Consider the following 15,838-nt stretch of genomic DNA (forward strand, 5'->3'; position numbering starts at 1 on the left):
GCCTTCTTGTACTTCGGATCAGTCAGAACACATTTCCATAAGAATGATTCCGCAGTTACGCTGTTTCAGCTTTCAAGTGATATTAAAGCTACTTTCACTGTTCTAAAAACAGAAATGCAGTCCCTCTTCTGGTGGTTTTTCTTAATAATTCATCCTCTAAAACGAGGACAGCCAGCCAGTGGGACACTAGTGCTTACATGTCCTTCTTCAGTCTGTATTGCTCGCTTTCTACCAAAGGCCGTTAGCACATCCCACCAGATCTTCCAGGTTAGAAACACTGCCACATGTGAACCTGCTGCCACAGTGCTATCTCACCAAGCATTTACAGACCAGTGCACAAAATAAACCCAATCTCCCAGAATATTTAGCTGATGAGATGTATGGGGGGACAGGTACAGGATGTCAGCCTTCTTTAATTTCCTTCCGGAATTTATCGGCTAAGATGACTAACGATGCCCTAACTGCCAACTCCGTTTCTTCTGACTCCATCTACACAGAGATCAGAAGACAGTAAGTGAATTGCTTTTCCAACAGCAGTAAAATGCTAGTAACTGCAAGGCAGGATTTCTGCATTTCTGACAATGCTACCGTTGATTACAAGTTTCAATAATGCTTCATGTAGCCTCAATCTACTGATTAGCCTAAAAATCCTTTTCACGTATAAAAACAAGAAGCACAAGCAGCATGACTTGCATTTGTTTGGATCATTACATTCAACTGGCTAACTCAGATTCCAGGGGCTGTGCATTTTCTAAAGCCAGATGAAAACAAAAAAGCACAAGCCAGACCAGACCTTATGCACGAATTCAGCAGACAAATTCATCATGGACCAGATGCAAACAGCTAAACCAAAATTAAAGTTGTGTCATTGGCACATACAACATAGTCCAAATATTTGTTTTAAAACATCATTCTTTCCCCATAGAGCTCCCCAACGAAGAGCTTTGATTCATATCCTGAAAGTCACCGTCTCTTGCCTGATTGCACTGCTTTTCTTCCGCAACAGGGTGATACATCTGCTTTTGATCTTCCCCACTCTCCCAAATCCCTCTGTTGCTTTGCTATCTTCTCCCAGCTTCACCACCTGAAATGCACCATGCTTCCCACTCCCTCAGCATTTCTCTCCCATTTGACCTCTCTCGCCTTGTAACAGCACAGCTTCTCCCACCTACCCTTTCACATGCTTCTCTTGGCCTCAAGTTGACTGCGGACCAGGCACCCTTTCAACACCGATTTCTGTCTTCCATGACAGCTGATCACCAACTGCTGTTACTCTAGGATGACCTTACACAGGTTATACCATTTCAGAAGATATCCTTACTGAATAGATATTGCTTTGTCGCCAGACAAAATACAAGTCCAGAACCATTTCCTTGAGAAACTGAAAGATTCAAAGGGTTTGTACGATAGCAACACAATCCCAATGAAAACCTGACTCTGGAAAATCTCAGTCCTGCAATAGTCCACTTCCACTAACAAAAGAGAAGACTGCCTAAAAGGCTTTTCAGACATTCCTTTAGTGAAGTACTGGGGATGTAAGAGATTGCACACCTCAACTGACTTCATCAGGGATCAGCACTCGACCCAGCACGATGCCACACATCTAGGCGTGACCTGGAGTTAAATGCATTAAGTGCTGATGAAATCCACAGATGACAGCAAACTGGCAAGGATATGCAGTGACAACAGACCATTCTAGCAGACAGCAAGGCAACCCCATTCATATGTGACTTTAAAACACAAATGCAGAGCGAAGCAGGTAAATAAAAATAAGAATATGGGCAGGGATAAAGCATGTTCCACAGAGCAGTAGTTTGGGGGTGGGTGGGATACATCAGATGCCATAATCTGCAACTAAGTCAACATGAGCTTCCACCTTACGTCAAATGGTGAAGACACCAATGACCTGGTTTAATATAGAAATAGGGCACAGCAAACAGAACAATAAAAAACAGCAGATCAACAGAGTGAGTGGTCAGCCTCAGTAATTCTTCTGTCCCCTTAACATTCCTGAACAGAAGATCTATCTAAAACATTTAAATTGGGAAGAAAAGTAGATCAGAGTAAAGCACCTGCTAGTGATAATGGGAAAGACACATACAAAAAATATCATCAAGGAAGGTTAAGATACTTCTGTCTTAAGAGCATTGGAAATAAATGCCTTTTTCATTGTTACCAATGACACTGAATCAATACCAGCTGGGGAAAAGAGCATGCAGCACTCTACTGGCAGAAAACACTGACTAACAAAACATCTTCTTCAGGAGGAGTTTAAGTGTAACTCAAACCACAGATTTTGGCTGTTCCATTTCTAAGATGTTCCAGACTTCAAGCACAGGTACTGGAATGGGCACACCAGTGCTGAGAAAATGAAGCCACATCCTTGAAAACCCAAGGAAGAGCTGCTGGTGTTTTTATTTTTCCATCACCATGCTTTTCCCAGTTCCTGTGTACTAACACGACTGTAGTCATATTCAGCTGCATCACATCCTAGATAAACATCTGTTTTTCAGAAAAAAAAACTTGTGGAATTTCCGGGTGAAAGAGATCCTAAGAGCACCAGCAAGAAAGATTTTTTTTTTTTTTTTTAACACCACACTTACTATGAAAATGAAAGATGGATTTAAATTTCAAACACAATTAAGTACAAACTACACTCCTAAACCCTAGAAGAAGAAAACCCACTACACTGTAATACAATTACAAGTGGTTTTTACCCCACAATCTTCCTGCATGGATATGATCACTATTTTAAATATAAAAATTACTAGGTATAGCTTTTCTGGTGTTTTTTTTCTTTGTCGTCCCCCCCTCTCCCCCGATCAAACTTTTTCCTAAAGAGCTGCTTTTAAATTATTCAGTGCAGCAAAATAGACTCCTTACTGATAGTGTGTTTGCAAGTCGGGACTTTAAGTAGCTATTAATATTATAAGACAGATTTAAAGAGCTTTTGAAATTGAAGTCAAAACAATAATAGGTTTAAATGATTAAAAGGGATTAAGAAAGCCAGGAAAGTCCAAAGCCTGTTAATCACCAGAATGCAGAAAACTATGATCATTTAATAGGGTAGGCCCTATCACTTTGGACTTAAGCATATAGCAGGGACCTTGTCAAAATGGTTTTCTTAACTACAAATTAGTGTGCTAAAAATTTACAGTCTCTAGACACTGAGTATCTATCTAAAGAGAAATGTTTTTTGCAGTAATCATTTTTGAAATATCTAACTGCAAGTGCCTTTTTCAAAGCCAGTCACCACACTTCACACTTTTTTTTTTTGTGAAAACATTACTCTGGATGCTCAGAGTACTCATAACATTGATAGAAAATATTTTTGGTTGACCTTTAGTAATTTAAGAAATAAAATATTATTTGAATTTGTGCAAAAGTCTAGGCTGTTCTTTTTATAGACTGAACTCTTCGATGTATTCTTTTAATAGTACCCCTTCGAGCATTCAGTATTTAAACCATATTTTAGTCACATCAGTCTTTTTGCATTATTTTTGTTCTGACAATCTAGCCTTTCCATACTGATTTTCTTCAACCAGAAATAAACATTGGCTTGTGTTTATAATCAAAATTAGTTCATCAACAAACCAGTTTTCACAATCTTGCATTAAAATTTCATTTACATAATAACTAATAAAAAATTAACAAAAGCAATACACACACAATCTAATCTAAACAATAATAATCTGCAGGGTTCCACTTCTCTTCTAGATGGCCACAATTACTTATTATCACTTTAAAAATGTATTGTTTGAATTAGTTTGTACTAGTTCTACAACAGATCTTACCAGCACTAGTACTGAAATTCCCCAGATACCTTGCTGCTGCATTAGCATTAGCTCTTCTTCTTGACAAGGAGATTATAGCAAAATATCATTTGGGGAAGGCAGTCATGTGGTCATGGAGGTGACCCTGAGATTCTGATGAGGAGATCTATAGATTATTTTAATGATTTTTTCTAAATAAAGACTTGCTGTATGCCCTATATGAATAACACTGAGCCCGAGTGAGCCTCTTCACGCTTGAAAATTAAGCCTTCACCTTGTTTTTCTAAGAAGGAGGCACACTTGTAAAACAATTCTCATTAGGTATCAGGATGAAGTTCAGTAGCCTCTATTTCTACAGTAAAGTACAGGTTAGTACTTCGGACAGTACCAGGACAAAAACTAACACAGGCAGTAAACACAACACTTGTAAATATAAAGCAACTCTTAGGATTCATCAACATACAACACATTTCATAACTGAATTACAGCTTTGTCCCCATACTAAATCTGTTCTGTCTCCATCACTAAAAGGAAAAAAAAAAATCTAAAACACAGTTACTTTAATATCTCTAGCACAAAGAAAGAAATACCTCATCAAGAAAAATCAGTAAGATGCAGGAAAAAACTTCTGTCCAGTGATGAACTCATAAACCACTAACTCAGTCCATAATATTACTTTCAAACAATAAAATCCTCCAAACAGGAGGATACTAAAAGCACTGAGGCTGTATCAAATTTTGATTAATCTTTATCACTTTCTGCTCTCAAAAATACTAAGAATTCACCTTTTCATTATCCATAGTGATCCAGCAAGACTGGTATATCATACTTTAAAATGCACTGCTTTATTTAGAGACCATAACAGAACTAATATATGCAAGACTCAGTCTTACATAGCACTTTTTTTGTATAAATGTTATTTATTTAAAGATAGCTTAAGATGTAACTTGGGTTTTTCGTTCCCTCCCCCACCAGTTACCCCACTTTATGGATGTTTGTTACAGTCACACTAAGCAAAAGCACCAATTCCATATTACTACAGTTTCAATGAGCTTTTGCTGTGCTTAGCAGCCAGGTCTCCTCTATCATCTGTGGAGGCACCTCAGCACCTGTTACAGGACAGTTCAGCCTACAGAAGTTTAAGCATACAACTGTCGGGTACCAGGGGTAGCTCATGTCCCTTAATCCACCTTCTCTAATTTTATTTTATTTCTTTTTAAACATTGATGAGGGCAACCAGTAAATTAGAGACACAAGTGCTGCAGCTTTATGAAATTCCAGCTATGCTGAAAAAACATACCAAGCCACAAAGAACATTAGTTTTATTGGGAAAAAACAGCATGTGAAAAATGGCAGAGAAGGTTTGTTTCTTTACTGCAAACATCTTAATTTCATTCTAAAAAAAAAAAAGCAGCAGCAACACCAGGATGGAGACTCGGGGAAGAGCTGGAGAGAAACTTCTTGGAATCTTCTCCTACCACTGGAGGATCAGAGGTAGCAAGAACAGCAATTACTGCTTCTGGGAAGAACTGCTCCTCCCTTTTGCTTCTAGCCATTGCCACTGTGTTTTGCATCTTAAATCTCACCCACAGTTGCAGCCACAGTATCTGGCCCAGACACACAGGATTCTGGCAGAGGAAAAAGGGACTGAGGCATTTGGATGGTTCCTGCCACACACGGCCCAAAGTAGCTTCCTGCTTCAACTGAATAACAATTTTGACCCAGGGCTGGTTGTAGAAAAAGGTGCTTGAATATTTCTAACTTTGTGACTCGGCAGAAGTTTCAAATTCAAAATATCCGCCTAGGGTGCTAGGCTTCTTGCATTGATTTTTGTTTTTTAATTATTATTTGTTTTGTTCTTTTTGTTTGTTTGTTCTTTTTTTTTTTTAACCCCAGTTTATATATAAAACTTGAAGTGTCCTACCTTTGGAAATGTCAGCTATGCCTCAGTATGTTCTTGGCCAAAGCAGGAACCAGTAGCTGGCACTTTGAAAATGATAAAAAGCTAGCAATTGCTGAAGCAATTTACCTCAACTAATTCAGTATGTTGAATGGTGCAATCTGTTAATTTAACTCTACACATAGTTTGCCTCAGTTCATATATGACACAAAAATTGCTGAAGAAACTAGTCAGGGATTTTGCAAAGGTTAACTTTTGCAAAGGTTAACTTTTGCAAAGGTTGGCAGAATAACTTCTCATTCTTTTTAATCAACAATTTTTTTTTTATCAACAAAAATAGGCAATTCCAGGCAAATCTCCAACATCTCACAGTTTGTGACATTACTAACTAAATAAAAAAATAATACAGACTGGAATTTCATTGCAAACACATAAGATACACAACTAAGCAGTATCTCACGTACACTAACTAACAGTTCTGTTCTGTTGCTCCCTAGTACTGCTGTACAGAACAAAATCACAAGCATAATTCGAAAAACAATTAGCTTCAATGAAACATGCTGGAATACACTCTTGCAAAAAGGAAGTTATAGCAACTAAAAAAGGAGCAGCAGATTTGGAGGGAGGTCTTCATTTGAAAAGTTCCGAAGAGTTTCTGCAGCTTCTTGTTACTGCTCACTTGTTACAGCTTGTCATACCAGGCAGTTATGCTCCCCTTTATGCTTTGTCACGTGCATCTCAGATTCTCACATCACTGTCACTTCAGGACAAGTGGGGGGGGGGGGGGGGGGGAGGGGGAGGGGGCAGGGACAAGAACACACACATCACTGGAGTGAGCTGGAAAAATAATCACAAAGTTCTCCAGCCGTAGTTCCCTACTCTTTATCTGACAAGGCAGACATAAAACCACAAATTCAAAGTAAAACTGGAAAACAAAGGCAATTTGTTGGAATCAATTCATGCAACTTGCAAAGACACAGCTTTTCTGAGTTGCGATTTTCAAGTTGTCCTGAAAGGTTCAGCGTTGTTTTACAAGGTTCAGCACAGTTTCAAATTAATAATCTGATGACACACAACACAAGCATCTACACCAGAAACTGGTGAACTCATCATTGAATCTCTTGATAGCAATCAAAAAATAAAAAAGCATAACACTCTCAGCAAGATATTCTAGTATACTATTAAAGCAAGAGGCAAGGGTTTGTGAAATGAAGATCTTGGTCCCCAGCTCTGCATTTAATCTAAACTCAATAGGGAACTTCTGGCTTCACAACATCTTGTCTGCAATGCAGACTTGGTCTTTCTCCAGTAACCTGGAATACTCCAAGTTCCACCCCACCAAAAATAAAGCCAAATAAGTTTCCAACAGCAGGTTTACCCTTCTCCAGCCCTCAGCCAGGGGTAAACAAGAACAGTAGCAATTAAGGGGAGCACAGGCTGCCTCCACCCTGTCCCTGTGGCTACAGCAGAAACCAGAGGTGCCAGGCAGCAGGAGGGAGGCCAAGCCCAGCCAGAGCAAGCCTGGAGGTGGGGACGCCAGGCCCGGCACCACAATGGCAGCAGGGACCGGCAGCAGCCGAGTACCTCACAGCACAGGCTACAGCAGTGCTAACACTGATGTGGTATTCATACATTGTTCAGGAGCAGCCTGATGAAATACTAAGTTATGAAAAAAGAAGTGTTCAACACATTTCATTTCAAGAATGGAAGGACAGAATCCATCTCATCCCAATATACACAACGGGAGAAGAAAAGCTGACAAGACTGCGTGCTGCCTGACCTGAATGAAGCATGACCAGTCAAGTAGCAATGTGAATTACAATTTCCTTAAAAATCTAATTTTAACAAGTTTGTTTTTTTTTAAAAAGGTATGACAACAACTTAAAGACTGCTATCATTAAAAATTTGTCTTTTGAGACAATTCCATTACAAATTAACTTAACCTACAGTAAAAAAAATGACAAATTATTGGTAATTTTAACTGAATTTTTCTATTTTTCAATTCATGAGTGATCAAATTTTCACTACTTTCCAAAACAGAAAAAAAAAAAGTACCTTTCCTATACTGTTGGCTATTTTGGTTTGGAGAAGAAGGATGGGAATAGAAGACAGTCTTAGAATCACATCTAATTATCCTGTAATTAACAAGAATGCCTGCAACGAGATCATCATTATCAAGTAAATGATTTTTATCTACTGTACTCTGAACAAATAGCAATCTTAAGTGTCTGATTAGGAAACCAAGATGAAGTCTTTTTCAGTACAAACAGCAAGTTCTGCTTCCAAAGAGAAGCTTTCACGATCTTGTTTTAGAGCGATGTTAGTTCCTCAATGAGAAACTCAGCTTTATCAAAGGTATCTTCAGCAAGGGTCTTTTCATTTAATATTACTGCCTAGTAAAAAACAGACCAACTTCATTCACAGAGCTCTTTCACCTACAGTTCCCTGTTTGCTGTTAGAGTAGGCAAAAAGGACCCAGTTTAAAATTCCAGTATTTCAGTATTTGCCTTGTAACACAACTCCCAAACTTTTTTTTAACAAAGTTTTTATTTGGGTGTGAAGTGAAAAATATAGCTAAGCTGCGCACATGTCAGTCACTCGTGTCTCAAGGTCATTCTAAAAAACACAATTAATTCAAGAACTGTTTGTATTCCATTGACATGTAATGAAATGGGTTTTCTGAAAAAAATAATAACTGAAGTTACAAACAAGTACAAGAAGTGAAAACCCCTGATACATTAACAACGACATGTTCCATACTATTTACAAGCACATAAGTAAATACAAGCTCTTCCAGGTATGTAGGTGGTACGTAAGTAATTAAAAGCTCTTCTGAAATCATTGATCAAGCTTAGTGTACCCTGGAAACATCACAACTCCTTAGTCAGAGCTCTGTCTTTGCATAGGTAGAGTTTTCATATAGCTTCTTCCAAATGGAACTTACCTAAAATCTTTCCCTCATTGAAACTAGACCTTTAACTAAATGCACTAGGAAAAAATATCAGGCTTGTAAAAAGCTCTAATTAAGTTGTCAGGCATGCTACCAAATTTATGGTCCCATTAGTACAGAGAGGTCCTTTTAAAGACAGCCATCATTACCTTAAGTTTTTGTAAGCAAACATTGTTTTTTTAAAAAATTTAACAGCAGTCAGATGATGCAATTTAGCTCAACAGTATCAACACTGTTTTATGTTCACACCCTGAGATAAGCTAAATTGGGTTCTACAGATACAACTCAAACCAGAAGCTAATAAAATCCTCAGCTGTTCAGTTTCTCTACCCAATGAGCCAACACAACACCTACCTTTTAGTAGTGATCTTTCACTAGGATTATTGAAACAATGGAACATTATAGCAAACATTTTTTAAAAAGGTAAATCTTCAGGGACAATTATGTTTTTTTAAGTTTCTACTATGTACTTTCCATACATTCAGCATTGTATGGGCAGATAATACAGCCCTTGACTTAAAGCAATACAAATACCTGCTAACACATCCTAGAGAATTGACAAGGTACCCAAAGTCAAACTAAACACATTAATGAAGGTGAAAAGGCTTAAAGTTGTATTTTTCACCTAAATCTGGCAGCAAAGTCTGCACCTGTGGGTCCCATCCTGTGAACACATGCTTTACAACTGCTGGATGTGCACTTGAGGTGACAAATAATGACCAGATCTCTATAGCCTAAACAGTTCAACTATAGCTGTTAAAAATTACCTATCTGCTTAAGAGCACTGCTCCTTCTACAGAGAGCAATGAAACAAATGCCATCTCCTAACAGCAGAGTATAGGAGTATTTCCAAAAGTTAGAGGTACTGAGTTTCTCTGGAAAGTGGTTTTAAAGCATGAGCATAGGTTAAATAGAATTTGTCTGCTTTAACCTATATGACATTAAATACTATGAAGTTATACTTAAATGCCTGTTACAAATTCCATAGGTAAAGGAATCATTCCTGTTGAATGTCACGTGTAGAATCTAGTAAACAAATTATACTGAAAGCTTTAATAAGCACCTCTTAGTAAAGTTACTTTCACAAGATTAACATAGCTACAGTGAGCAATTCACCCACAAAGCATCTCCCCTTTTTTCTTTCCCCTACCACCCATAAAATCTCTTATTTCAGCAAGTATCTATATCCCAGAAAAATGGGGTGGGGAAAAAAAAGTTATTGAGTTAATTCAAATTAAAAGGACATGCAAAACACTATCTTTCTGATATTTCTTTCATGCAGATACTCTGAAAAAAAAAAACCCAAGGACTTCAAGACTGCTTTTCAGCTCTGTGAACAGAATTTGAAGTGGTTTTGGATATCAACAGCTTTCAGTAGTGCCACAGACATTGCTAAAACTTTTCAGATTGTCTCCCCAGAGATAAGAAGTGAGATTGAAAAAGCCTAACTGCCTGACAGAGGCCAACACTTCCCTGGCTCAGGTAATGCCAGACTGCTGCTGTGGTCTGAAAATCAGACTGGCACAGTGGAGTTCTGTTGTGACATAAATTAAGACCACCTCTCATATAGAGAGTCTAGGAAAGGCTTAAAGCTTTCCAAAATTGTCAAGATACTGAAGACTTCGGACCAAGTCCAGATTAAACCAAAATTCAACTTTGAAAGAAAAGTGATAGGGCTATGTTAATAAACCAAGGCAAAAACATCCACCCAACCCTCTAACACGGCTCATTTGTTCAAGCCAGTATTGCATGGCAGGAAGTTGTTCTCAATCTGCCAGTGGTAGGACTGCTATTATGTATTTATTCTCAAGTTTGTTTATAAAACGGCATGTACACAGTTTATATATTGTTTAAAGGATTATTTGAGACTTCCTACACAATCTTATACTGTTTCCATTTGCATTTTATTAATAGAAGGTACAAAAACAATCTGGCTAGCAGGACTCATTTTAACATTCTCTTATTTCATTGACAATAGACGTTGATTAAACTTGCAAGATCAAGCCCTTTATTCCGAACACAGGTATTTACTCTTAAAAGAGTGGTTTTACAAGAGAGGAGAGCAGACTGAGAGAAACAGAACAGCCTCTTTTCATACTCTCAAGTCATAGCCAAGCTGGCTTATGGTCCCATTGAAACGTTCGTCTAGCTGAAGAGGTAAGAGACTCCAGAAGCGATCAATTGTTGCCAAGACACCAAAAGCTAACCTTAGGGGGCTAGAGATGGCTGCATGCCTTCTTCAACAAGGAAAAACAGAAATTTGGCTGGTATGATCAACAGTGTCTGTCAAGTGCTTTGCAGTCCCGAAACACTCGTGTTCTTTCACCTCCCTGAAGTATTTGAAAAACTTAATTCTAGGACTTCTAAAATAACTAGGTTTGCTACTTCATCTCCCCTCACAGGCTGAGGATGCATGGGATTTGATTCCTATTTCAGGAAGTACTGCAAACACAGTTGGACTTGGAGTAAAAGTGTGCTTGTCCATTTTTTAAGTGGACAACTATGCACACACACTGACAAACAGGAAGCTAGAAGAAAAGTCAGGTATGTAAGAAGAGTGTAGACAAGCTTCCCAGTTTCCAGGTTATTAGCAGAGCTATCACACTATCTGCAGGTCCCCTGTGAAACTGCTGGAGGACTGCTTATTGCTTTAAATAATTCAATGCTCCACAGAGGCATTTTGGCAGTAAAGAAATGCTCACAAAGCAGATGATGTTCCAGGCAATAGTTTAACTTGTCTGACAGGACTCAAATTTGCATATGTAAATTTGAGTGATAAAAATATCAGCTGCAAAACAAATAAATTATTGCATTTATTAAAGCTTCATAACAAAAGATTTGTGGCTGACAATACATATTCAAACTCTGCACCTGTTCTTTATTCAGTGATTAGAAATTTACTCCTGATCCGGTATTCCCATTAAAAACACAGAATGACTAGAGAAAAACAGTATTTTAAAAATGAAACAAAGAATAGTGAGCAGAGCACTTTGAAAGATGAAATCAACTTTCTGACTCATCACTTGAAAACTAGAGACACAAAGCAGCAGAAAGTGGAAGAAACTGAGCTCATGCTGAAGAATCTAACAGAACAACTACATTTTACAACTCTGGAAGAGCCACATCTCTATAAACTGATCTGAGAATGAGTAATCTCAGCATTACCAGGAATATACAAACAGTAATTCAGTGATATGGCTATATGGATGGCAGCATAACAGCTAGGCTTAAGTAAGATAACGGGCTTCCTGATAAGAGTGGTCCTGTTCTTTACTGATAAATTGAAATGAAATCTAAAAATTAAAGTACACATGCATAACTTTTCTTGTTGTTATTGAAATGGGTCATTTGCCCCCAAATTCATTACCAAAGAAAGAGAAAAAGAGTGCTGTAACAATATATCAAAAAAAGCACATTTATACAACAGCTAACTACATCACACTGACATTAATGATTGCTTCCAATTAAAGCCAACCAAAGATTACACTAAAAGACCAGAATATTTAATTGGTAGGAAAAAAAACAAATACTAAAACCACGTTCTGAAACAATGAAGTTGTTCACTGACACTACCACCACAACTTCATCTGGCCAGAACAATAAAATGACTGATAGAATAAATATTCTTTGAGAAAAAGCCAAAAATCCCTCAGAAGTCAGTGTAAACTTAGCATTACACAAGCACTTAGTCCTCTTTATAGGCATCATTCTGGAGACAGAACTGACAAAAAAAAAAAAAGAGAGAGAGAGAAAAGAAATCAAGACTTACTTGTCAAGGAAGTCCTTGTCCACAACCGCACAGATATCAAGCAGAGGATTTCCCATGCCAAACAGGACATTTTCACTGTAAGAGAACCAATTATTTTAAAGTTACTTTAGTACAGTATGTTGAAGATTTACTTTTTTATTAGAGAGGAAAAAGTTTTTCTTTAATACAACCGAGGAACAAAACGATAGGCATTTTGCCCAGTGTAGTAGCGACCATTTACCTGGCATACAGACCAAGAGTCAAATTTGAATGAACCACCTTACAAGAATATTGTGATCTATATACAGACTACAAGAAGTCACGAGTATATAAAGCATGCAAAACCACATTCTGTCATTTTAAGAATTGCATTCAGGTTACAATACCAGATTTTAAGTATGGGGAGCATCAAACCAGTTTATAAAAATTTCACTGAGCAGACTCAGTTGCTGGGTTTACTCTGATACTGGCCAATAATTTACAATTTAAGTGCATTTTAATCAACTGAGATTAAGAGCCTATGGATTCTGCACTGTCAGCCATCTCAAAATGCAAAGCCTTCTACTGCTAAGAACATTCATTCTTGCTTTTTAATCAAATTGAAATTCATTACCATGACTTCCACCACACAAAAACAAGCCATCAGATACTGTCAACAACTGAATGAGCGGGCTTTTGTTATTTTATTTTTCAAAGGCTCATTCAGAAATCACATATTACATTTTCCTGACTAGCACGCATTTGGGCAATAATGCACTAATACCAAAGGATTAGATACACAGCCTAATGTCAAGTAGGAGTGAATGCAGCCATTCTCCAAGGCTGCCTAAAACAACATTCAAAACCATCACATTCCTTGCTAAGCCAACACCTGATGCCTACAGCTGGCAGGGCAAGCACTTGCTGTACCTACCAAAGGGAGCATCGGTATCAACACCACCAAATAAGTCTCCCTCTTTACCGAGTTCCTATTAAGTATTAGCAGAGGAAGCAGATTCAAGGTCTCTCCATCTCCCAAATAGCGCTACTGCAACTGCAGCCTTCACTAACTGAATGCTCAAAGCTGAATAACACTATTGGCTGAATCTCAAAGCCAGTGAGTTTCCAATTGTTTTGGCCCATTTAGAGCAGGAGAAATGCTTTACAGACACGACATCTGTCCACTAAATGATGGATTTCGTTAACTCCTACTCAGCAAGATAAGAAAACAGAACACAGAACAAGCAGAAGGGAGATGGTATGGAACAACCTTCCAAACTGCATCCAACAGAGCTTGGAAACTCATTCACGTACTTCCTCTCACAGCTAACAAGAAAGGCCCTTAGCTGACAAATATCTGTCAAACTTTGCGATGCTTGCCAAAAATACACAGTCACACTTCTTCTTCTTTAGGATGCCATATTAGTCTCCGCTAAATGTTAAATTCTGAAGTCCAGAAATGAAGAAGTGGCCAACATGATTAATACCCTTGATAGAGATGTAGCAAACCATGCCTGACGTTGCTTATTTCTTCTTGTAGCTTTAAAGAGAGGCCTTCACAGCCCAGTTCACTGTATTGCCAAGTTCGTGTGGAAGACTGGGCCAGAAATACAGCTCACTCATAATTGAAGCAGGCAACATCTGCTTGGTAAAAAACCTGTAAGACTCACTAAGTATTTTTGCTAGTGTGAGAAGCGTTGTTTCTGTTAAATACTAGAATATATAAAGCAGATCAAAATAATGCTAAGTTATACACAGGTAGAAGAAAAGAGGAGGGAAAGACAGATTCCAGTTAAGATGATATAAGGATAAAGGGGATTGCAGTCAGAGCCCCTAGACAGGACACTCTTTCCATTTTAAAAACTAAGTATTTCATCAGTAGTATCATAGGACCAGTTCTATCCTGGTCTATCCAGGACAGTCCTGTTCTATCCTCAAATTTTCCTTCTCCCGCTGGTTTTTACAATCATCCCCTCTCAAGTACAGTAGAGGCTGTGTAGTAAGGTGCTATCTGGGATGGAAAGTTTCAAGAGACGAGAGGTGTGGAAGATGTAACACAACTTATTTTTGCAAATAAGCTGAAGACACGAACTAATATATATTAATAGCTATCCTTGTATCTTCAATTAACAGACATTTCTACATTTTCAGTTACTTCAGCTAGATGTTTGAATTAAGGAAGTCCCAAGATACTAGGACTCCCATACTTAAAACTGCATGCTATCATTCCATTTGCAAACAGGAAAGGGGAAAAAAAATTAAAAAGAATCACACACTCTATTTGTACTGGAGACTGTAGTCATGTCACATGGAGTATGGTAAAAACACCTTCTTGGATTAAGTAGAAAGAGTCTAAACAACCTCTTATATAAAAGCCACAGATTTAAAAAATTCAACAAGGTAAAGCTGACAATATTGTGATTAGCATTTTCTAACACTAGATTTGTAAACCACAATATGAAGACTCCAGTGTTTCTACTGTTTAAGACCTCGCAGTGTAAACCCTTAACACATTCAACGTGATTAACCGAACACTACATTTCAGTAGCGTGCAAGTTACACTTCAGCACACTGCAAATCACCCTTCCCTGCTTGAAGGGCTGCAAATTAGCTGCTCTGTTACACTGCTGTTTCTTTTGAGGCATCAGATGAGGTAGGGAGTTACTCAGCTGTAACGCATCCCTCTGTGCCGACAGTAAGAAAAGAATGTCACACATACAATAGCTGACTTTATAGAGCAAAAACACATACATAAACATAAATTTAGGATCCTGTAGGACACTAAGTTTACAAATCACCAAAGCAAGCATCGGAGATGCTGGAACGTTACATTCTCACCGAGTTTAATGCTTTCAGCACTAGATGTGAACCCTACTGGCCTTGTGTTTGCTCCTCAGTCACACTGGACACCTGGACTGATTAAAGCTTCACAGATTATTTGCAACCAACATGATATAAGATAGCGAGGAAGCAGCAATAGATTGCTCAAATGTTAGATTTCACAATACGCTGGTTATTTGAGTAATACACCTCTGCACCAGACGTGGAACAAACGCTTATGCACACCACAGCCTCCTTGACTCCATCCAGTCCCGTCTCTTGCACGCAAGTGATGGTATCTACTCATTCCATAAGGATGTTCCTGTCTAATTTGACTAACCTATTGCAAAACAACATTTATCTCTTCAAGAAACAAGTGACAAGCCCTCCACCTGCAAAAATTAATGACATACAATCTGACTATATCAGTGCCAATGTGTGGGTGTGTATATATATATATGCATATGCAATAGGCATATGCATACAGTACATATACAAAAATAAGATGTTGATACAAATCTAAGACTTGTTCGGACACAGAAATATGCCATCCGCATCGTAGACAAAACCACAGAAACAACGCCAGCTTGCTTGACAGAAAGCTTAGATGCATTAGAAGGCTTAGAATGCATTTGCATTCTAAACGCTTGGCAAGAAGTAATGTATTT

The 15,838-nt window shown here is 38.1% G+C and overlaps 1 protein-coding gene across 6 annotated transcripts in view; it reads right to left on the reverse strand.

Moving 5' to 3' along the window:
* ADK (adenosine kinase) overlaps positions 1-15,838 on the reverse strand; it is a 291,598-nt gene that overhangs the window by 265,090 nt on the left and 10,670 nt on the right. For all 6 annotated transcript variants that reach the window (XM_035543036.2, XM_035543028.2, XM_035542992.1 and 3 more), the window contains exon 2: positions 12,393-12,467. In XM_035543036.2, the coding sequence (XP_035398929.1) occupies positions 12,393-12,467 (75 nt within the window). The remainder of the gene's footprint in view (positions 1-12,392; positions 12,468-15,838) is intronic.

This window comes from Cygnus atratus, chromosome 7 (genome assembly GCF_013377495.2).
Source record: "Cygnus atratus isolate AKBS03 ecotype Queensland, Australia chromosome 7, CAtr_DNAZoo_HiC_assembly, whole genome shotgun sequence".
NCBI classification, from domain to species: domain Eukaryota; kingdom Metazoa; phylum Chordata; class Aves; order Anseriformes; family Anatidae; genus Cygnus; species Cygnus atratus.